The 24,716-nt window shown below is 29.9% G+C and overlaps 1 protein-coding gene across 2 annotated transcripts; it reads left to right on the forward strand.

Annotated features, from left to right (window-relative positions):
- The first annotated feature begins 3,791 nt into the window (after window positions 1–3,791).
- LOC132949971 (synaptic vesicle glycoprotein 2B-like) lies at window positions 3,792–24,370 on the forward strand. Of its 2 annotated transcripts, none has more exons than XM_061021113.1 (12): window positions 3,792–4,729; window positions 11,458–11,511; window positions 11,642–11,803; window positions 14,104–14,266; window positions 15,185–15,306; window positions 15,488–15,726; window positions 16,536–16,744; window positions 18,384–18,649; window positions 20,630–20,789; window positions 21,568–21,695; window positions 22,815–22,929; window positions 23,999–24,370. In XM_061021113.1, exons 1-11 carry the CDS (start codon window positions 4,726–4,728, stop codon window positions 22,868–22,870), a joined length of 1,563 nt encoding a protein of 520 aa, XP_060877096.1. In that variant the 5' UTR covers window positions 3,792–4,725; the 3' UTR covers window positions 22,871–22,929; window positions 23,999–24,370. The 2 variants fall into 2 exon arrangements, with proteins under 2 accessions (XP_060877096.1, XP_060877095.1); XM_061021112.1 differs by having other exon boundaries at window positions 24,038–24,370.
- The last annotated feature ends 346 nt before the right edge of the window (window positions 24,371–24,716 follow it).

Consider the following 24,716-nt stretch of genomic DNA (forward strand, 5'->3'; position numbering starts at 1 on the left):
GATTCGACGAAATTGACGAAGAAAAATACCAGTGGACATCAAATTGAATATGTATTCATTATTAATAGGTATTATTATACGTTTCACAAAATATTAATTAGATTAAACTTCTTTAAAAATTGAATTACATAGGTATTGCAGATGTTTCACGCGTGTGGTTGGCGTGTATGTTATTTGTCCGAGAAAAACGCAATTAATTATTAAGAAAATTTACTTTTAAGTTTTAACTCTTATAAAAGCGTAATATATAACACTCCGGTAGTACCACACACAAGTTCCGGGTCTTTGAACTTCGCTCAATGAACTTTTTTTCAACACGATTGTAACGACGTCAAATAGTTCCCTGAAAAACCGTACTTATACATTATATTGTTGTCAGTGGTTAAAGTGGGAAAAAAATGTACGCGGAACTATATGTCTATATAGATAGGTACTAAAAAACTATATGCATCCATGACTATAATTTTTTTTTATATATACCTATCATATTTGAATCATAGAATAATATTCTGGGATTTGGGTCAAAAAGGGCCAATCTCACTTTTTAGCGAAAATGAGTTATATGGCCAATCTTATAAAACATTATACGCTTTTTCTAGTGGTAAAAAGGCGTATCTTAATGACCATTAGTGCGAGATATGAGATGACCAATGTCATGAAAATTACAAAATCTATGGGGCATATGTGAACATTGTCCCTTTTACAGTTTAAATAAAATCATGACTTAGGCCCTTATAATTTCACTATAAGGAGCAAAGTCATAATTTTTTTTTTTTTAATTATGATTTTATAAGGCCAATGTAAATAGAAAACCTTCAATATTTAACTAAAAAATTCACACCATATTATATGGCAAACACATGTACATCTGTATAGGTACTAATTATACTGTTATACTGTTGTATTATTATAATAATTATTGGCGTTTAGGTATATTTGATTTGTATCTCATATGAAAACTGTCAAGCCTACGATGAACTAAGTGTTTTTATGACGGTGTGCTGGGATAAGAGTGTGCGTGACGTGGATTGGACACAGATCTTCAAAGTTTAAATATGAATGGGTTAAAAATTTAAATGCGTACCTATGCGCCTAGTCTGCAGAGATGAGAGCGTTACTGTTATTACTCTAAGCACGTGGGGGACTTATAATAATTAATAATACGTTATACATATAAGTCTTTCCGTTCCGCGTGTTTGTTTAGAAGGATAATTAATATAATATTTTAATCTCGTACAAAAACTAAAGTTTACAATACTTATGGTCGGTGCGGCTTAATATAATATAGTCTCGGGTTTTTTTTTAATTTAATTAGATGACGTGGGAAGAACTTAGGTTAGTATTATATTTTTATCGAAGTAAATATTAATTCATTTATAGTCTTGAAGAGCATTATAATTTTAAGCACGTAGGTATGTGTGTAAAAGATTAAAACAAAATATTAATCACATACACATCATACCTTCTGCGTATGTGAGTTGCAGTGTGTTTATTAAATGTAATATGATAAATTGGTAATCAATAATCGTAATTCAAAAACACTAATACAGGATGTACAATTAACGTCCCTCTGTATAATCGAGATTTGAATACCCATAAATAGTTTAGTATGTATACACTACCGGTATCAATATTAATTTTTATTTCTTAATAAAAATACAATTACATTTTTATAAATAATTTATACTCACATTCTACGTGGTCGAGCGTTGCGTACAATTATTTAACATTCATAATATCAATTTTTGGTAATCGATTTTTTGTTTGTACGCTTGATTGCTTGAATATTATGGTATAAATAATTCTTAATTCCATATATTTAAATAATACTGTTAAAATTTTTAAATCATTTTTTTTTTTGTTTCTTAAATAGGTGTAAAGATGTTGTCTTAAACCCAAGATGGTATAAGTATATTTATTCTTATTTCAATGAATGTTTATTATGAACTATTGAACACGAAGATTCAATATTTTTATTAAAATACAATTCTGGTTTTACATATAATATATTTATTTAACTCCGATACATACTTGCAAGAATAAAATATAAATGTCCAGACATTTAAAAGCTCTATAAAGTCGTAATTATTTCATAACAGAAATGTATTGAGACTATATAATATAAATATATCTGCGTGACTGTGCGTAACTGTGTAGGCATTAATTTAATATGTATTTATTCCTTTGCCATATACAACTTACGTTTTTCGTTGAACCTCTACGATCATTTCGATCCGCGTTAAACGTGAATAACGTGAACATTAACATTCTCGTTAGGTCGTATATTACATATATACGATTGAAGGCATGTACAATATATTATAAATTGAATCACATTACTCTGTATAGTGGACAAAAAAATGATTAAATAATAGATTGCAATAACTCAATAGCTATCTAGGCATAAAATATTATACTGTAAAACTTCTAATTATTCTACTAGGTTGTCACCGCCTACGCGGTTAGTAAGTCGCGATTACAAAAACACTCGACTGGAATGATAGTCGTCGAATTATAATATATTGGCGTCACCGTATCTCCGATATTTATTTTATTTCTTTATTTTTGTTTGATTTCGAGTGTTCTTTGTTTGCTCAAAGTTTTGTAATCACGTAGCATATAGGTATAGATGAACTATATTATATTCTTTCTGTGCAATGTTATATTTACACCTGTACAGACACGCAGCGTAGTATAATAAAAAAACATTATAATAAGTATCAACTTGGTGAACAGAAGCCTATACAGTAAAGACAATAAGTGAGCGCAATACTCCCGAGACATCAAGACTTGTATAGTAACATAATATCCTAGTAAATTATATCCTTAGTAAATGATATCCTGAATTATTAGGGGTGGGGAGGAGGCTTTCAAAATATAAGACGTCAATTATGATAAATTTCCTCCAAACCAACCTCGTGGTTATAGTAGCAATATATTATAGCAATATTATTATATCAGCAAAAAAGGTATACATATAAAACAATCTTTATATTAATTCGATTTAGGATATTATCATTATACAAGGTGGCCCACTGGCCCTCCATGTTTTACTACTGTTTAGCAGTGCTAGTTAATTATTGAGAAAACCAAAAAACACAGCTGAATATTCTGTATATACATTGATGGATCCATGGTTGAGTTCTGGGGGGGGGGGGGGAGAGGGGCAATAGGGGATTCTAAAAAAACACTACCTATTATTAAAGTTAATTTTTGTGAATATTAAGGGAAGGTTGATGGTATAGAGTCCAGGGGTCGGCAATCGCATATGGTCCTCGTTGTAATTTTATGTGGCCCGCGAGTAAAATTTATAATTTGTATAAAAATCACGACCCAAGATAGTTACCTAACCTAAGACTGGAAACTGCAGTTTAAAACGTTGTTTGTTTGTTGATACCTTATTAAATTAGTAAACCTAACAGTTATTATTAAAAAGGTTGCCGACCCCAAGTCTAGACTCTAAGGAAGGGGAGACTCCTAGCCCCCCTATATTCACCACTATCCGTAAATGTCCTAAAATTTAAAATTTTGGAAGAAAAAACAACACGAATGAGTGTGGTAATGTATAACGATGATGACATAATATTATTATTGTTATTATTATAACATAGGTATAATATGATATTATGATAAATTTATTATAGTAACCTTGACGATAACCGATGTTATGGTTACGAATTTTAAACGATAAATTATATATACTTTATATTAATAATAATAATAATAATAATAATAATAATATATTCTAGGCATTCCGACGAGAGACGAGCGGTATGATTTTAGTGTCGACAGTCGCGTGAAAACCACCGCGGAAACTCGTGCCGGGGTATAGAGGTGCTGCTGTAAAGCTGTTATTGTTTCTCCTCGCACGTTGTTTCAGGTGAACAGAGACAATCCTAACGCAGTCTTCGTTATATCTATATTTATTTTTGATACACAGTGGTCGGTGCGTGAGCGATTTATCATTTTAAAAGCTATAATAAAAACGGTCGTCAGATATAAATATATTACATTATTATTGTTTGCCGGTTCTATAAATTATAACATTACGATGTGAGATACTCCTACCACGATCGACGCAGACCACTCATTTGATGAACGCAGTCTGCCGCCGCCGCCGCCGCCGCCGCCGCCGACGTATCTCTATTATTTGTGTTTTTATCTGAGCCTATATTGTTCTCAGGCCGTCGTTTTTGCATATCTTTATGTTAGATGCGCACCGCGACAGTCTGCCACGACATTTATAGGTACGCGGTACCCGATCGCGATAATACCACCGAAAAAACCGCCCAAGTCTCCTACGACGATATTATATAATTATAATTATTACCTAATTATTATACACGACATTTATAGTTGGAGCTCGAACGTGAGTGTGTGCGCCCACCAAAGTCGAAAAGCCGAACAGATCCGAATTAATATCGTACTGATATAATATATTATTATAATATAATATTATAGTAATCATTACTACCTCGTGTCGTCTTCGTATTTGTTCGCGTATGCGCGTGTGCCCCGTGCGAGAGATAAACGTTTTTTTTTCTGAAACACATAATATTATATTATTGTTTTATTATTATTTAATACACGTCATATTTTTGTATGCTGTTATTGATTAAACATTATTTTTAATTCGGTTTTGTTTTTATTTAAAATTTTACTTTTCGGTTTTGGTTCATCTATGCAGAAACTCGTACTACAGACTTACGAAGCACCAGGGACGTGATGGGTAATTTATATATTATAATAACACTATATACCATTTAAAGTTTAAACGCTATTTCACGTATTATATTATTATGTACCTATGTTACAATAGTTATAATAATAATATGTATTCTGCTGCAATAATTTTTCATTCAACTGTATACCTAAAGAACGGGTCACCGTGTCTTTACGTTTCAGATAAAAAAAATAATTTAATATTAGTTAATAGATACCTAATGACTAATCATATTTTAACGGTTATCATAGGCATATTATACGTTTGTAACATACAAATAACACTAATTATACCTAATAATTATGGCCACAATTTAAAAACAAAATTTTTTTAATTTAAGATAACATGATTTTAACTAATCAATATTATTGAAAAATAATTATTGGCTGTATCATCTGTCAACATTAAAGCATTTTTAGGAGAAGACTTCAATATTTGTATATTAATCTGAAACTCGCGTTATGTTGATAAACATTTTATTAACATTAACTGGTACAATTCTTGAGAATTAGTATATTAATAAAAATAAAATAACAGTTCATGCAAGTGATGATAGTGAGAGTGAAGATAAATTACCAAAAAAAAAACCAAATTTAAAATAGTACTATTATCTATAGACGATAATAAAAAATAGCAACAATATGTTTAATTATAAATTGTTATATTAAACTGTATTATACTTATATTAGGTATTAATTTAAAATATGATTATTTTACCATACAAAAATTATTCTACCTATTGCAACATGACAAACTGTCATGACATTTGGTACTACATAAAATGTCAACATTTCTACACCACACTTTTTTGTGGTGCACTATTTGTTTTGCAATTACATCTCGTATACTGTTGCCCACCATTTTATGAATTTGATGTAGAATAACTTGCCTTAAGAAAATTTGTTGATCCTTTTGTACCTACATCAGTGATTGTTATTACATTTTCTTTACATAATGAAAACTGGTTCCTAGTGTATAATTGATTTATAACACCATATTTGGTAGCTAATTTATAAAAATAATTATTTACTAAATCTAATGCTACAGCTAAACTATTTTGGGGATTCGTTTTACTACGATAAAAATGTTTTAGTTATTTTTCAAACCAATCGTATACAATAAAATATACCTATAACTACCTTGAATGACAATAGGTTTCATACTAAATGTTAGCGAGGCAGCATAGCGGTTATCTAGGTATAATAAGAGTAGTTGGGAGACGTAATAAAAATTATCAACTTGTACAATACCTTCACTATATCGATTATCGATATGTACTAGAATACTAGATAGTATGATTAGATCGGATTAAATAATATCAGTATTATCAACATTTTTATTTAATACCTACCTGCTATAAAATTATAAATAATAGATATCAGTACATAACCCATTTATAGATTTAATTACCGATTTCACAATCACTATAATTGTTAAACAGCTACTTCCACACGATGACAGTTAAACACGATACACGATATAATCATTGCCTTAGAAATATTAACTTATTATAAAAAATAAAAAATAAAGTTTTATTATTTAATCATTCTAGTACCTATAGTTACCTTATACAATTTTAAAATATATAAAATGTATTCAATTGTATGTACGTTTTATTATAATCGATAGATAATTTATAGAACTTCATAAACATAATATGGGCGTTGGTACTAGTCTTTTGATTTAGGGACCTTAAAAATATTATTTTTATTTTTATTTAAAACTTTTCCTGGCAATGGTCCTCTAAATTTAGATTTAGGTAATGACGTACAGTATTTTAAAATTTTTTTTTTTTGGTATTTTAATAATAGATAATCTAAAAGTATTTACAAAAATTTACAAATGGTAATAATACAAAAGCAATTATAACTATTAAAGTACGGCCAGCGAAAAATGAGTCGCGATTGTAGCGCCCCGGGTGGCGTCTTTTCGGTAGGGCTATAGTTTTTAGATAACTCTACTGAAAAAAAGTTACAATTGCGACTCATTTTTCGGTGGCCGTACTGCTTTAATATAATTTTGTATAGGTACTATTATTTTATACTTAAATATAGCTACATGATATTGTAACTATTTATTTTTTTCATCACCTAAATAAAAACCCACGGCTGCAGCCTAATCCATTAGGATTCAGTCATTCAGTGTTTGTAATTATTATTTAAATTTATTTACTATTTAGCATTTCTTACTAAACAAAAGCTGGCAAAATAAGATTGTAAACGAGTATTTTTTAGATGCGCTTTGAAAAATTGTCCTCCTATGCTGACACTGGTCCATGCATAGACATTAGACGCATAGTAATTATTTTTAATTGTTATATACTTATAGATTTTGAAGTCTTAACAGTGATGGCATTTGTATAATATCATATTATCATTAATATCATATTATGTCATCAAATATAATATGATTATAACTGCGAATGTATCAGATATATCTTTTTTATTTTGATTATACCTTGGTTTAAAATTTTCGAGTGGTTTATAGTAATTTTTATAATCGTTTATAATCGTTTAAAACACAAATTAGTAATATCGTACAAAAAAACGACATACTAACTTTATAAATTTAAGATATGAACAGGGCAACAGATATCCATGGGGATATTACAGGGGAGTTAAATCACCCATCAACTTTTTTGATGAACATTTATGTCTTAGAAAAAGCTTCAAAATATTATATTTTTATTTATATTCTTCAAAAATAAATTTAGTTATTTCATTATAGTATACAGTACCCATATTTTAATTTTATCTAGTACCTATAACTTACTATAATATACTCTATCAGACTATATTATATTATACCTACCTGTTATAAATTTATAAATAATAGATATAAGTATATAACCCATTTATAGATTTAATTACCGATTTCACAATCACTATAATTGTTAAACAGCTGCTTCCACACGATGACAGTTAAACACGATACACGATATAATCATTGCCTTAGAAATATTAACTTATTATAAAAAATAAAAATAAAGTTTTATTATTTAATCATTCTAGTACCTATAGTTACCTTATACAATTTTAAAATACATAAAATGTATTCAATTGTATGTACGTTTTATTATAATTGATAGAAAATGTATAGAACTTCATAAACATAATATGGGCGTTGGTACTAGTCTTTTGATTTAGGGACCTTAAAAATTAAACACCTCAAAAATGCCTATTTTCATAGGTTTTTGTCACTAATTCCACTCATCCTCTTTACAAATGTATATAAAATGTATGTTGTGTCACTATAACGCGTTTGAATCTTGTGTATTAATCGGATTAAGTTTTTACAAAAGCTGTATAAATCGTAGAAGCCATTATAAAATAAATGTTTCAATAGTACATCAACACTATATCTCTCTAAATCATTATTAACGTGATGTATAGATCCACAATATATTTTAGGAACCTATTAATTTATACGAAAATACTTATCTATTACATTATACGCATTGCTATTATATTATGTGAAATATATTATGCGTATACAAATTAATGTTAATATTTCACGTGAAATCACGCCCTCGGTCTGACACGTCAATACTGTGTACCTGCTGACATCTGACTGGCCAACAAACACACAAAAAATATAAAAATTACATCACCCTCCAAATTTAAAAAGTCGAATTTGCATGTAACCCAATGCATTGCAGTAATTGGATACTTTATTTAATAATGTCAAAATGTAGCCTAACCCTACAAAATATAATTTCTGTAATAAAATAACTAACCATATGCACGGTGCTTTTAAAATGTAATTTATATCAAATCTTGTACTTAAATTCGAATACTTTTGCAAGAATTTTAAAGTTGAAAAACATCAATATACTTGTATATTAGTCATACACTTATAAGGCTATAATCAATATCGATGAAAACTATAATTTGTATAAATTTAACTTTGTCGTTTACTAAAATTCCAAAATCTAGAAGATCACGTTTTTTCTAAAAAAAAAAACGAAACAAAATTATTCAAATTTCAATTAAAATAGGTATTATTAGGACTTTAGGAAGTTGATTTGATACAATTTATTTATTAATCAATACTCAGCTCAGGCTAGTGGCCAGGCTAAACAGTTTTTACAAAATAACAATGTTTATTTCGTATGAATATCATTTCAGTCATATAATAATCTTCGCGACCTCGCCCCGTAAAATAAATGATCGTTTCAAATCTATTTGTTCTCCGTCTGATATTGAAACTTGAGGCATCCTCTTGTGCTCAATATATTGTTATTGCTGTTTTTGTAATTCAATATCGACGACGTTTTTTCAATACAGTAATTTCGTCGATACACAATGTTTAATATCTGAAGGACCCTTCAAATGTTTTTCAGTATAAGAACCTATTTGATATTGCATACAGTTTTGACATGTTTCGGAAGCAGTAAAAAATTCTGTATCTATGTAGAGTAAAATAAAATAGGTATACAAGTGAAAAATATTTCTAAAATTTTAAATAACCCACGTAGTACGTATTATATATATTTTTGTTGAAAGAGACAATATTGGTTTTATCAATTTAAACTTTCTTATAAAAAATAGGTATATTGTTCTTACCAACAAACTTACTGCACTTTACAGTAAATGCGTAAATGAGAAAATCCAATTTTTACATAAAAATATTTGCACTGATTTTATTGTTTTGCAAATAACTAAGGGTACATGTCATACACTCATAGGTACCAGATATGTTTAATTATTTATAAAACATAGTTAAGTCTGATAAGTATTGACTAAAAGAATTAGTAAGTATATCACTGCGAACATTAATCTGCAAAAAACAGCAAAAAATATTTCATAGCTATCATAATGCATTTGTGTTTATTAAACACACGTTAAGAACCCTGAACCAAACAAACCGATATTATAATAGTAAGTAGGTGCCTACTATTAAAATTCAAATATAATAATGAATAATTGAAGAAAAAATCTGTTACACAATTGATTTGAAACCGTTTTCTTGTAATAATACAGTTATCATACTCGTATGTAATAATTCAAAATCCTTTATTTTTTTCAATGTTTTTTTTTTAAATAGTTATCTACTTGAAAACTTTTCATGCAGTATTCAGATTAAAACATTTCGTTTGAATATGATTATTGATTAATATTATTTAATTAGTATTGTGGCAAGGTAATCGGTTTACACTAATATTTACACAAATACGTCAAATAATATGTTGATCATTTAACATTTGCGATAAAGTTGAAAAGTATTCACAGAAGTGACTACACGTACAGGGTAATTCCTTTAACGGTAAACATAATTATTTCGAAAACTATGGATGTTTTTAAAAATATATTTTTAACGCTCAGAAGTCAAAATAATTTTCCTTGAACTTTTATGTACACAAATAGAACTTTTAACGAGTGCCTAGTTAATTTGTCATAAATATTTGAATAGTTTATAGATAGATGAAGTAGGACGTCAACATTTTACAAGGATTTGACACTCCACTCCGCTCAACAAAATTTTAAGTTATAAAACGAACTAGGTAGGTTCTCGTATGAAATTCCATTTTCATATAATATCACACTTTTTAATAAAATATTGTGCGTCAGAATATGAAACCATAAATAAATGTTGTCATTTAAAAAACTAAAAATCTTATAAAATATAACAGTAATAAATATAGAATTGCTGTCTTGTAATGTTGAATGTTTAATACCTATTAAAATTATCACCCAGTATAATTATTTATAATATATTATGTAAAAACTAACGTTACTTGTAAGTAAATGTATACATATTAATATATTATATTATTATCTATGCAGTATAGGTACTTGAATACTCGATTAATAAAATCCCATACAAATGTATAAGTGTATACGGTGTACTTCAATCTTTTGTACGATAATGGCCTTCACTCAAAATAACAAATATTTACTATATTCATATCAAATAGTAGGTAAATTGTGAAAATAAAGTAGCTGGGTACATTTCAGCATTGGATTGTGTACATTCATAATACAAATCAATAACAATCAATTGCATTCGTGATAACAGATATCACAAATTTAAACTATTATTTTTTTTAGTAGAAGATATTTTTAATGAGTAAGTACATAGGTAATTTATAAAATATATAAACGCATTAAAAAATATTAGTGCTAGGGGTAACTTGTTTTCAATCGAATATTGCAATGAAAAACTTCAGCAATTTTTTGAAAATTGAAGAAATTTATGACGAAAAATTATAAAGAGGATAGATTAACTATTATATTATAAACCTAATTCAGTACACGTCACATTAATAGCTATAAGAGTCAAAAAGTGTATATCATATTTTATTCATATACTTATAGGCTATAGTAATAGAAGTACATGTGTATTGAAGATGAAAAAAAAATAGATTGTCATTTAAGCTGCGTATGTACTTCAGACGTCGCTTTAATGAATAACAAAACTAACGTTTACTCCTTGGTTTTCAATTAAAATTGTTAAAAAAAAGTGTAAAATCTTAGTAGTCAATGTTGTCGCTACAAGTTTAAACCTTTTTTAATTAACGCACAAGCTATAATTGCCAGAATTTATCTAACGAGAATTTATCGAGTATATTGACAAACATCATTACGATATTTTGTCATTAATACGAAACTAATTGTGTTCAATTGCTTCGATGGTCTATGCATACGTATTATATTTATCAACATACATACATAATATTATAATATGTTATACCATTTATAACTCATACAATTTATTATTTGTTATACGTTTAGGTTTGGATTTCTTGGACAATGGATCAATTTTCGAGCACGCCATAACGTGCGCAGGTAATACATATTTTTCCCCCATCGCTTTTATGGTACTTGTGGGTATTTATATTAATTAAATTATAAACGAAGATTTTTCGATTTTTTTTCATCCCAAATCTCGTCGACAATCTACGTTGTTGCACGATAGAATTCGGCCGATTCCACTACTTCTTGTTGGCGCTATGTGGTCTCATCTACATGAACTGCGCCATATCCGTGAGCGTCGTGTCTTTCGTCCTGCCTTCGGCGCAATGCGATTTCCAACTGAGCTCATCGGACAAGGGTCTGTTGAACGCCGTCCCGCTTTTGGGTAAGTATACAGAATAATAACTATATAGGAAACAATAATAACTAGGTACCTAGTTGAAAAATTAAATTTTTTTGGTTTTCAACTTAACTAGTTCGTTAAATTTCTAATTAACCTAATAGATCATGGGCGTAACTTGGGCAATTTTTATGGGGGGGGGGGGGGGGCTAACTTTATTTTATGTCGATATACCGTATACTTAAAGATATTTGGAGATTAAATATACTTAATCAGTGGAAACTGGAAAGCATAACACAATAATATTATTATTTAAGCAAAATCTTTATTGTAGTATGTAAAATTAAATGACATTATGGAAAAAGCTTGATAAGATGATGGTTTATTTAATGAAAACACTCTGCATTTCTATATTTTCCTATTATTTTATTTTTGCATAAAATGGAATTTATTTCCGAAGTCCATCATAAGTCATAACGTTATAAATATAATGTATAATATACGATATACCTAATTTTATAATTTATAGTTATTAGGTATATAATATATATTTATTTTTAAATGTATCACACTGTGCGTCTGTATATTAATTATAGCTTATACAATTAATAATAACTAAAGTCATGTACACACAAATATAAAATAATAAAAAAGTACCTTGAATTGTACAAAAAAAGATATTAGAATAGTATATACTAAATAGTATTATAGTAATATTTTAATGTAGTAATTCTATAACACTACGCTCAAAGCTCAAACAGTCAAAATCAACGATGAATAGTGAAGAATAATACAAGATAAAGTCGTGTCATATTGTTATCAGTTGAAGTTCACAGTTAAACAGTTATCTCGAATAGGAAAACAGGCTTTCATTTTACCCTTAAATCATTATACTACAATGGATGGATCTACAGCGTATTATACCAATACAAAAAAAACTTTGCCAATATCAACGACGAGTCGCCGAATTAGGTATTCGATATGCACATGCACAACGCAACTTCTTGCATATTTATCCTCAGATAATTTATTATCAAATCAGCATATTATGTTTAAATAATATTATATGATATTGCAAAAATAGTATAGGTAATAATATACTATAATAATATAATAATTACTATAATAATATAATTAACCACGAACTATGATTTAGAATAATTCAGGGATAGTAACTTATGGATAATCATGCGAAGAGTTGCATCGCGCATGTGCATATCAATCACCTTAATTCGGAGATTCGTCGCTAATATCGGCAACAAAATAATACGCTGTGGCTCCATCCATAGTATATGAACTAAAAATTTACCGAATCTTAATGATTTTTTCGGAACACAGCAGGCTGCAGTTTGCTGTTTGGTTTTGTTTTTACTTTTTATCATAATTATTATCATGATGTATTACGATGGCATATCGCATATGGCAAATAGCAATAAATAAATACATTTTGATTAATCAATTCATTTTTTTTTCTATAGTTAATCTTTTAAAAATATTATATTTTTCAGTTTTCTTAAAAAAATAATTCTTACAAATCTAAAATGCTTTTTTGATAATATTTTTCAAATTAATTTACAAAATACCAAGGGCGGCATTGCCCCCTCTCGCCTCCCCCCAGTTTACGCCTATGTAATAGATAACTTAGCTAATTTAAGTATCAGCTATTATATCTGTTTTCAGTTAATTTAAAAATTATACATTAAGTTAAATTTATTTGCACATATTTATAACTTTAATTAAAACTGATTAGGTAATAATAATTATATTTATTTTTTTATTATCACACTGAGTACTTATGTAAAATGATTTAAAATAAAAATAAACAATTAATAATTAATCATAGTTCCTTGGTTTAATAATTTAGTTAAAACAAACTTCCAATCGTCTCGATCACTAGGTATAAAACTAGTTTCAGGATGTATTGGAAACAAAATGTTTAGTTACTATTCAAAAAGAATTAAAGTTTCACAATCACTTAGTAATATGACTCATATATGACCCAGGTTATAGTAAAAACAATTACTAAATTACTACTTTTTAAATAAGTCAGTGTTTTTTTCCATATTATGTTTAATTTTTTAAAGTTAAACACCTATAATATTGATTATTATTTTAACTTATAACTTAACCATCTTAACTAACACAAATTAATTTTCAATAATATTACATATAAAAAAAACGTTCACTTTGTATCGGTTATTTGTTATTATCTCTAAATCTAGCTCTGTTATATATTATGTAATTATGTTTTTACTTATAAAACTGCCACTTGATGTTAATAAATACAATTAAAATTAACTCTTAGGATTCTCGCGTGTTATAATGTATGTGTACCTAAAATATAGGAATGCTCCTGGGAGCGTACTTTTGGGGATGTCTGGCCGATATGCACGGTAGAAAGAAAGCTCTGATCGCAGCGCTACTTGTGGATGGCCTTTTCAGCCTGCTTTCGAGCTTCCTCACTTTCTTTTGGCCTTTTTTGTTCTGTCGTTTCTTCAGTGGTTTTGGGTAAGTACAAACAACATTAAAACAATAGTATCTATATATATATTATATTAATTATTTATATACGTACCTACTATTGAACATTAAATACTAATACTATAGTTATATACTTAAATAGTACCTATTTGAAAGATGTTTAGGAAAAATTATTTAAAATGTAATTTAAAGCAGGTACTTACTAATAATATTAAAAATAACAATATTATACTTTAATGCTAAATTATAATATTATTAGAATTATTCTGATGTCTTTATTTATCTCCACTCGATTAAAATTATACGTTAATTAAATTTTATACTAACAAAATAAATATAATAGTAGGTATATTACTACTATGCATTAGTACTATTAATTATTATACTTTTGACGAGTATGATTATATTATATTGTAATCTACGTATGCTATTATAATATTATGATTATTATGATTTATATATTCTAATGTGTAATATACAACTACAATATAAAGTATCCATATACTCCATAGGGCTAAAAGTGGGAAAACATTCCGTGGGGGGGGGGGGGCTACCGTCTCCACATAGTTTAAAGCGTTTCATATATAATTTTATGTTTAAGGTCTAATGTATATTTAATGTATATAAACTGCAGTGATTGTGTAAACATATACTCATCCCACTTTTAACTCAGAATAATGTTAATCCTAATTTGTTAAAGGGAGTGATTTTTAACCGCCGTCAGTGGTAGGGGGACTGATTCCACTTTCACCCCCCCCCCCCAAATGTAACCCCTGATAGTATCCAACAGATCCAAATTAATTATAGTGACTTAATTTATTCTATAATATTCTATATCATATTAATATGTGTAATACGACTTTACGAGTATACAATATTTACAGATTTTCCTTTTAATAATTATTATTATACAAATCATAACTCGTGACATATTTTTTTTTTTAGGCTTTCCGGATACTTGGGAATTTGTTTCTCGTATTTGGGCGAATTTCAGCCGAAAATCTATAGAGAAAAAGTGCTGTCGTGGCTGGAAATGTTTTGGACTGTCGGCATTATACTGCTACCACGTACGTATCATATTATAATAATCACAGAACATTTAGATGACATCCTAACAACAAGGTAACTTGCAAGGTCCTATGATTTGTTTGTACTTTACATAATAGGTAGTAACTAATAACCATAATAATTATTAATGCATGTATAATAATAAAATACCTAACCACTGTTTATCGTGTTCGCCGGCAGTGGTTGCTTGGGGCATCATCCCGATGACGGCCAACTATGCCATCGGCATACTCCGGTATTCGTCATGGAATTTGTTCCTCACGTTGTGCTCGTTACCCAGTATCCTGTTGGCCCTGTGGCTGACTAGGTTCCCGGAAAGCCCAAAGTTCCTGTTGGAGTGCGGTGAATTCGACGAGGCGCTAGAGTGTCTGAAACGGATTTACACGGAGAACACGGGTGAACCGGGAGAAGCATATCCCGTGCGTACATTAATAATATAATAGATAACTATGGACGAAGCCATGTCACTGACGTATAGTGACGTATCCGGGTGTGGGGGGGGGGGTACCCTTTGTCTACCAAACAACGAGTCTTTGCGAAATGCATATGTGCATATTGGTCAGAGTGCTGCAATAGTGCATGCACAGCATCGTTGCATCATTGCACTTGCGGGTACACTGCATTCACGTCCAAGTGGAAGATTTCCTACAACTTGCTCAAGCATATACATTATGATTTATGAACCATTCAAATACTTTTTATTATTAGGGATGTTAGTCACGTCTCCGTTCATTTCTGAGGAGAATGTTTTTTCTTTCTATAGGTTAGGTACGTGTTTCCAAATAAAAAACACAAGATCCACGTTAAAGAGGTACCTCGCCGGTACATGCAGAGTTAACGCACTTAACTAATTTGTTGCACCTCACGTATTTCGTTAAAATAGCATGATTTCAAGGCCTGCGTCTACTAAGCGTTTGTTCTGTAGCGTTTAAACGCATATATATCGTCATTAGAATATTACATTTAACAAATCCCGTGCGTTTAAACTTTATACTGGTGTAAATTAATATTTAATTTAAAACAATTTTCTTGTGCCCTCCCTTGCGAGACTTTCATAGAAAATTGGCGGGACCTTGGGTCTATTATGGTTCCGATTTCCGGCTTCGTCATCAAATCACTGGTCGAATTTAAATGGCTCCGTCCATTTTTGATATTTTTCGTAGGCTATATCACACTGCGGTCCCACTAACCCAATGGCGATTTTTGACGATGATGACTCATGTTTTAGGTGCGAAGTCTAATCGAGAACGAGGTCCGATGCAGTGTCATCAGCATACAGTCAAAGCGTTCGTTACGTAGCATGAAGACGGTAAAGACGCCAAAAGACCTCAAGAATCTGCTGAACGAGGTGTGGTACCAGACTAAAGAGATGTTCAAACCACCACACCTGAAGAACACGTTACTCACGTGTCTCATACAGTTCGGGCTGACGTCCAGGTAAGCTGCACTCGTTACGATACTCAAACTCTTAACCTAAGTATGACTTGATTGTAGTTATGCCATATAATACAATATATATCACTTGGTCAATTATATGGTACAAAATACATTTTATTTGACTTGGCTGCATGTTACTTGCGTCCCAAAAAAGTTATATTTTAAAGGTACCTATAGTAAATTCAACCGGTAACTTGAGTCCCGTTTTGGGGACGCAAGTCGGCTATGTAATTATTATCGATATTATATACTTAAGTTACTAAAATCGATAGTTCGTAAATAGTGTACCTACGACTGTATAATAAACCTCACTATTTGTGGGATGGGGGCACAGATTTCTATATAATACTTAGTAAAGAAGTCTGTTGATGGGTGCAGTTCTTCCCCGTAATAAGAATATCAGTATTCAGTTTAATGTTCGTATATCATAAAACATTAAGTAATAACATTTGTAAAACATAATATGAATTTTTTTATTATTTTGAATTATATTCTACTTTATTGTAATTGATCTATAATTATTATTATCATGACAAAATCTAAAACATGAAATTTTTTATTATTTTGAATTATATACCTAATACCTAACTTGTTTATTACTTATACTTCTATATTATAAATTAAAATAAACATCGATACAATTTTTATTAACATTTTGATATTTATTAGGCATATCGATATTTTCGGGACGCATATAGGTTATTAAAAAAAGTATATATAGGGACGCAAATAGACTATGACCCTTTTTGAATCTTTTTTTGCGGGATGCAACTCACATACTGATAATAATTTCGGACGCAAGTAATATGCTCCCTTTATTTTATTTCGTTTATTATTTTATGTTGAAGTGTTAATTACTAATTAGCATTGTGTGCATTTTAATACATCATATTGTTGTAGCAATATAGATGCATTCTTATCAAAAATCGAAAATGTTTATATATAAACAAAATTACAATTTATCATTGTTGAACGATTTGATAATTTAAATAACAATTAAATGATAAACTGCAGTCAAATCATTGTATGGTAGGTAAACAGCTAGGTTGGAATAGATAATTTGGACGAATTTTTAAACATTTGTTTATTATTGTTATTTGTTTCTGGTTGATTTCATTATATTATGTTAATTTAGAAAAGTACAAAATACGATTTAAACTTAGTTGTTTAAGTAACGCCGATATACGCCGATATATTTTGACATTTAGAACTGTAGGAAATATTTTTAATTATATGCTTCGGTATTTTTATGCAATAATTATATACTCTTTATTGGAAACCACGTAATTTAGTATTATATTTTTAATAGTCAAAGTCAACAATTATTTAATTAATTTGTTAGTTTGTGATATAGCCATATAGACAGTCGATTAAGACGAAATATTTATGGTCAATATATATATATATATATTCTAGGTTATTTAGACTACGATTGACTGTATAATATGGTGTGACACAATACATTTATCTAGGTACCTACTAATTTAATTTGGGTAGTAAGTGGCCACTTTTTATTTTTTAAATGTATATCTGATAGTTCTTTTAGTACACGAAAGTGCTTGCTCCACAAATTCTAAACCTGCACTTTAGCTGACGTATAGTGACGTCTCGGTATCTTAATAATGCCTTATCGTTGCAGTTACTACACGCTGATGATGTGGTTCCCGGAGCTGTTCAACAGGTTCGAGACATTCGAACGCCAGCAGCCCGGCGTGGACGTTTCAGTGTGCCAAGTGTCGTCCGTGTACATAGAACACGACGGAGCGCTGAACACGGTAGACTTGTGCGGGTCGGCGGTCGGCGAATCCGTATACACCCACACCCTGTGGATCGGCATAGCGTGCATACCCACGTCGCTGTGGATGCCCCTCTGCGTGCACCGGCTTGGCGCCAAATTCTTCTTAGGTAACATTACAACACTATACTCAACTCACGCAAAGGTGTACCCGGGCCTATTTTTAAATTTCACTCTTTTTTGAACAATATAGGTACTTTAAGTTAGGAAAAAAATTATAAACTTATTCGCCCTTTTTATTTAAATACATTTCACAAATATTGTAATTTGTTATTAATTAAAATAATACAGATACTGTTCGACATTAGTCAGTATTAATTTTAATATTACCTACACTGTACAGTGTACATGCTTAATAATTTTGCAGGTAATATTATACTACGTAGGTATAGGTACAGACGTACAGTTCAATTCTCAATGAATTATACAAAATACAAACATACACACACACACAAATAGGCCCTAAATTATAGTAATACGGGTACCTACATACCTATAAATACTTATACATTATACGACTAAAGTTTATTTATAGTTTCTACAAATTCATACGATTTTTAAAAAGTTTTCGGAAAAAATTATTTAATTAGTGCGTGGATAGGCGGAATCAAATGCCATACATTATTAGACTGATATAAAAAAAAAATAATTGAAAAAAATCTAAAAAAATCTTAGGAAAATGTGTTTTTATCTGCTACAGCTTTAATTTATTTAAATGTTCTAAGATCTAAATTACTACGATATTGTAAGATTATTAAGAGTATAGTACCTACACGAAAAAATGTATACACACTTAAAAGAATAACCAAACAAATTGTATATCATCGCATAGAATAATAATGCAATTAAAACATTATTATGTGGAAAATAATACAACAATATCCAAGTCATCAGCTCTAACGATAAAAATATCATATTAACACATATTTTTATTTCAATATTTTTTTTAATATTTGTAGACTAATAATTATAAAATTATTTCAATACAAAAACGTTATTTCGAAATAGAAATTTCAACCAGAGTTGTATTATATTTGCACTTGACTGTACAAGCATTATGGACTAATTATTTTTCGATTAATACTACACACACAAGCACAAAATGCAGTCAGGATACCGGTAGTGTATTTTAAGGATGTTTTTTAATTTCCGGTCTTCCCCGGATGGCTGGATCCAAATACGAAATGACGTATAACTTCGGTTGCTGTATGATAATATGATATTATATATATATACTATATTATAGAACTACGCGAATACTGGCCGATGAAATAATCGAATACCATCATGGGCAATTTATTGATCCTGTCATTCAACAAATCACTTTAATAATTAATATTCGTTTTGAAAATTCAGTTACCGGTAGGCCCGGAAAAAAATTAATTTGCGAGGGTAAAACGTTAACTGCTTATTCTAGTGCTGTGTACTTGAGTACTACTCTTCCAACAATCCAGATACTGAGCAGTATAGTAGAGTGATTTATTTAATTTAGACAATTTCCATTCGTTGAAATAAAAGTTTAAAACACAAATGTACACAAATGTAATGATGCTAATAGTAGCTATAGTGTGACGTGGAGGTGCTACCGTGCTGGTACATCTTGATGCTGTACAACGGACACTCTCAGTGGCGTATTTACAGTGGGGGTTAGAGGTCCAAGGGTTCGGACCCCCCCTCATGGATAGTTAACTCGGAATCAATAATATTACATAACACCATAAACTCACCCCATTTAACTTGCAAATAAATACTGTATACGTATGAAACAATTAAAAATATTTTGGTCAGATGTATTTTTCTAATTTAACACAATAATTTGATTTTGAAGTAAAGATAAATCGTTCATACATTTTTTGATGATTAGTTTATCGTGACTTTACACCATAAATAATCATGTGGATTCACTACCGACCAAAAAACTTACGCAAAGGGGAAAATAAATAACATTTAGAACGGTCGGCACTTTAATTTTATAAAAGGGATGAACATATTGTGTTGGAATTTATTGGTCCGGTAATATTTTGGGTAATTGGATGGGGCAATAATGAAAATTATAACAATAATAATACCGTCAACTGTCCAATTTATAGTGATGTGCTTATTCGTGTCCGGAATTGTGGCCGCCGCTCTGTACTTCGTGAAAAACGCTCTGCAAAACCTCATACTGTCGTGCCTATTCGAAGCGTTCAGCGGACTGGGAATCAGCGTATTGCTGTGCATCATGGTCGATCTGTTCCCCACCAACATGAGGTAAGACCACGAATATTAAAATATATACATTAATTCATATGGTTAAGACCCACCGCCCGGCGCCAACCATATAACATAATAATATAATATATTACGCGAAGGAAATTATATATATTTATTTATCTATTTATATTATCTTACGAAAGGATAACTCCTCCTCCTCTAATTTTTCAGGAAGAATTAATTTTATGAGATATATTTTTTTGGCTACGACACAATTGAGCATAAAACACCTTTTTGCGACACGATTGATTAAATTTGTCAGTGTTTCAATTTTCAAAAGATATAGAAATACAAAAGAAAACCTACGTGATTAAGCATAAAAAACTTCGCAACGTTGCCATTTTCAATTTTGAACTATATAATTATACAAAAGATATTTATTTAAATAATAAATTATAATAATTCAAAATATGGTACTAATATCATCGAATATCATGATGTGACAACGGTGCATAAAATATTCTTTGCTTTGCAATCATGTTGCTAAAAAGGTAAGCTTATATGCTCAATCGTGCTTTACCGATTTATTTGGTCAATAATAACCACCAATAAATACCCCTCCCCCACCCCCCGAAATTAAGTTCTAAGTACGCAACTGTCTCAAAGGTCACTGTTTCTTTAAAACTCTAGCTCCCTCTATAATATATTCTATCAAAACTCCACCTGTGCACATTTACCTATGGGCTACACGTAACAATCGAATGATTAATTCATATAAAACCATACTGAGTATACTTATAAGTGAGTAATAATATACGATTTGGTATGCGCGCAGAGTAATGGCAGCCGCGGCTTCAGCGACGTTCGGACGCCTCGGATCACTGATGGCCAACATCACATTCGGACTGCTCATCGACTCACATTGCATCCTGCTAATCATCATATTCAGCTCGTTGTTGATAAGTACGTAAATTATGATTAAATACTTAAATGCACAATTTTGTCGTATCTCGGATGCATATTATATTATTACCTACCTGGCTACCTATAATAATAATGATGAAGATGTACTAAAAACGTTTTCTATTTATCTACGTGACCACTTATATTTTCGTGTAAAAGAAATGCTCTGAAAGTTTGAACTTTTGAAGTAAGAATAATTAATCTTTTGAAGTGAATTTCCATAAATACAATCACATAAACACGACTGTTATAAGCATTCTGTAAAATCCGTACGATAATCATCGTACATAGTAAACCTCAAACGCTCTGCTCAGAATCATTTTGCGAACACGATATTGCTATTGCGTTCCTAACACGCGATGGCCCTTAATACTAGCTGTTTCTGTATTTTCTGAAATCGCGTATAAATCCAAATAACGCAGTATTTACTACAGTTTTTATTTGTATTTCGTTATTCTACAGAATAATACCTAAAATACCATAAACATTTTGTTTTCTTAAACTTTACCTATTTGTGAGTACATTCCTCATCTAAGCTCGTTGACCAGTAATGCGTTATTTGGAGCTATACGCGATTTTCTTTCAAAAATACTAATTATTTCCAATTTTTTACTTTCAATTTAATACAAATAATTTGTACATTTCTGGTTTGATTGTGCATGTTAGTTGATTATAGAACAATAAAATAACTTTAAAAAAAATGTCTATAAAAGGTTGAAAAGTTTTGAAGGTATACATCAGCAATTATGGCTTTACGAATAAACAAGTTTGAGAACCGCTGCAGCTATACAGAATATAATAGAAAAAAAAAATCAAAAACCGTAGAGGGTTGAGTGGGAGGCGAAGCCCTCCACTTCCAAGTTTGTGATTCAATACCTTACTCCTCCCTAATTCCTAAATCCGCCACTGATAGATGTTAAAAAATAGTCATTATTGTTGAGGATAAAAGTTATGCCCTCGGAAGTGCGTAACAAATAACTTCAAACTTTGTATTTGGGTTTCAAGGTCGTATAAAATGTTTATCTTAAAATCGACGGGAATTTTGCTTTTTTGTTTCTATTGTTTAAGATAAAATACCATCTGTCCCAGTACAGTTATTTTATTTTTTTTTTTCTGCAGTAAGCGGTCTGCTCTCTTTGGCTCTCCCAAACGGCAACAATAAAGACTTAGACTAGCGGTCGATTAACGCTAACCACTCCATCGGATATACATATTCGGTGATGTGCACAAAAAAGTAAGTATGATGGGTATATATATTAATAGAAATATTTATATTTCAGACCATGTAGCCCGTGGTGGGCTAAATAGGTTAGTCCCGTCCCTCCCCCCAGTGCCGGGCTGCAGGCCACTAAATAGGGCCCAGGCAAAATTTTTGTTTAGGAGCCCAACCTGTCTTGTGTTGTTATCAAATTATGTGCATACAATTTTAAGTAAGAACATATTTTCATACTTAATTTATTTGATGTTAATTCAAATCTTTATTTAATTTAAAATTATAAATATAATATGACTTTTTAAATATTATCTTTTAAATGCGTTTATTTTCAAAATATCCCTGGATAGACATTTCTGATTTATTTACAAAAAATCATTCATATTTTTAGTTGGATCCTCGCATTTCTTATACAAATATTATAAATTTCCTCGTCGTTACTTTTATTTAAAATTTGATTTTTGAGCGTTGTAATTTTTGACAAAGCTTGCATATAGTTAAGTAACTTAGTTTGAAGATAAACTGAGAGCGGTGTAGTCGTGTAGATACAGAAAATATATCAAAATGAGTGAAGCCATGAAAATAGTTTCAATATGTTAGCCATGCCCATAAACTTGGTGGTTAGTAAATTGTCCTCTTATAATCTCAATTAGATACTGGGAGATTGTAACAAATTATATGGTCGATTAGAAAATACTCGATGGTATTATTTTCTAAAATTGAAAATGTGTGACTAGTAATTTATAGTAGTATACGGGTCAATGCGCGTGATGTGTAAGCACACAATATTTTTCCAAACTTCGGATATTTCTATGTCATCTTATACTATCGTATGTTTGGAAAAATACATGCATTCATTGTTGGTTTGTTGCCCATCTATTACTCATAATTTAAATATTTTAACTCATTTATATTTTCATGCTTATAATATTTTATATTGTCAAATTATTTATCGAGACTTAATGTATTTTGGTTAGGGACCCGGCAAGGATCGTTATTAGCTACGTTGTCTTGACCAGGATGACACTGCCCCCCCCCCCCCCCACCACAATCATTCGTCTAATTTGATTGATAAATTATTATGTTTAAGGATAAAACTGTAAGTTGGACTTTTTATCATTATATACAGATATTGCTTCAAACTGCTGTTGAATCAACGCTGAACCATGTCCGTCGTGAGTGTACTAAATAACTGTTGTTCTGGATACAAAATATTTATTTTTGGAAAAAAAATTATTTGTAAGTTTATAACTTAATTATAATGTGACAACTTTTTTTTTTGTAAATAAATATATGTATCCGTTTAATATTTAATTTTTAAGTACCTACCATTTACGAATTTTTCATTCATTTTTTTAATATTATATTATTATATAAGATAAAAAATAAAATAATATTTTAAGCATAAGTTATAATACGCACTTGTAATTTTTATTAAAATATTATGTTTTATTTATAGTTACGTAATGTTACCTTATTTTTATTCCGTTTTACCTATACATAACATACTATGCCATTGCAATTATTATTATCATAACAGTCTTATTTGATTGTAATTCATAATATTATACTATATATATATATATATATATATATATATATTTATATAATGAAGTAAAAATGTGTTTATATATTTTATTATTATTTTATTAATACCACTATTGGTAGTACTAGCCGATCTCATTGATTCATAAAAATCGTCCTCTAGCTCGCAAAGATAGTTATTCAGAGAAACACTTTATCCTAACCAACGTGTCAGCGTAAAGGCCATAAAGTAAATAGATATTATCAGGGCTCGAAACCGATAT

This window comes from Metopolophium dirhodum, chromosome 8 (genome assembly GCF_019925205.1).
Source record: "Metopolophium dirhodum isolate CAU chromosome 8, ASM1992520v1, whole genome shotgun sequence".
Taxonomy (NCBI): domain Eukaryota; kingdom Metazoa; phylum Arthropoda; class Insecta; order Hemiptera; family Aphididae; genus Metopolophium; species Metopolophium dirhodum.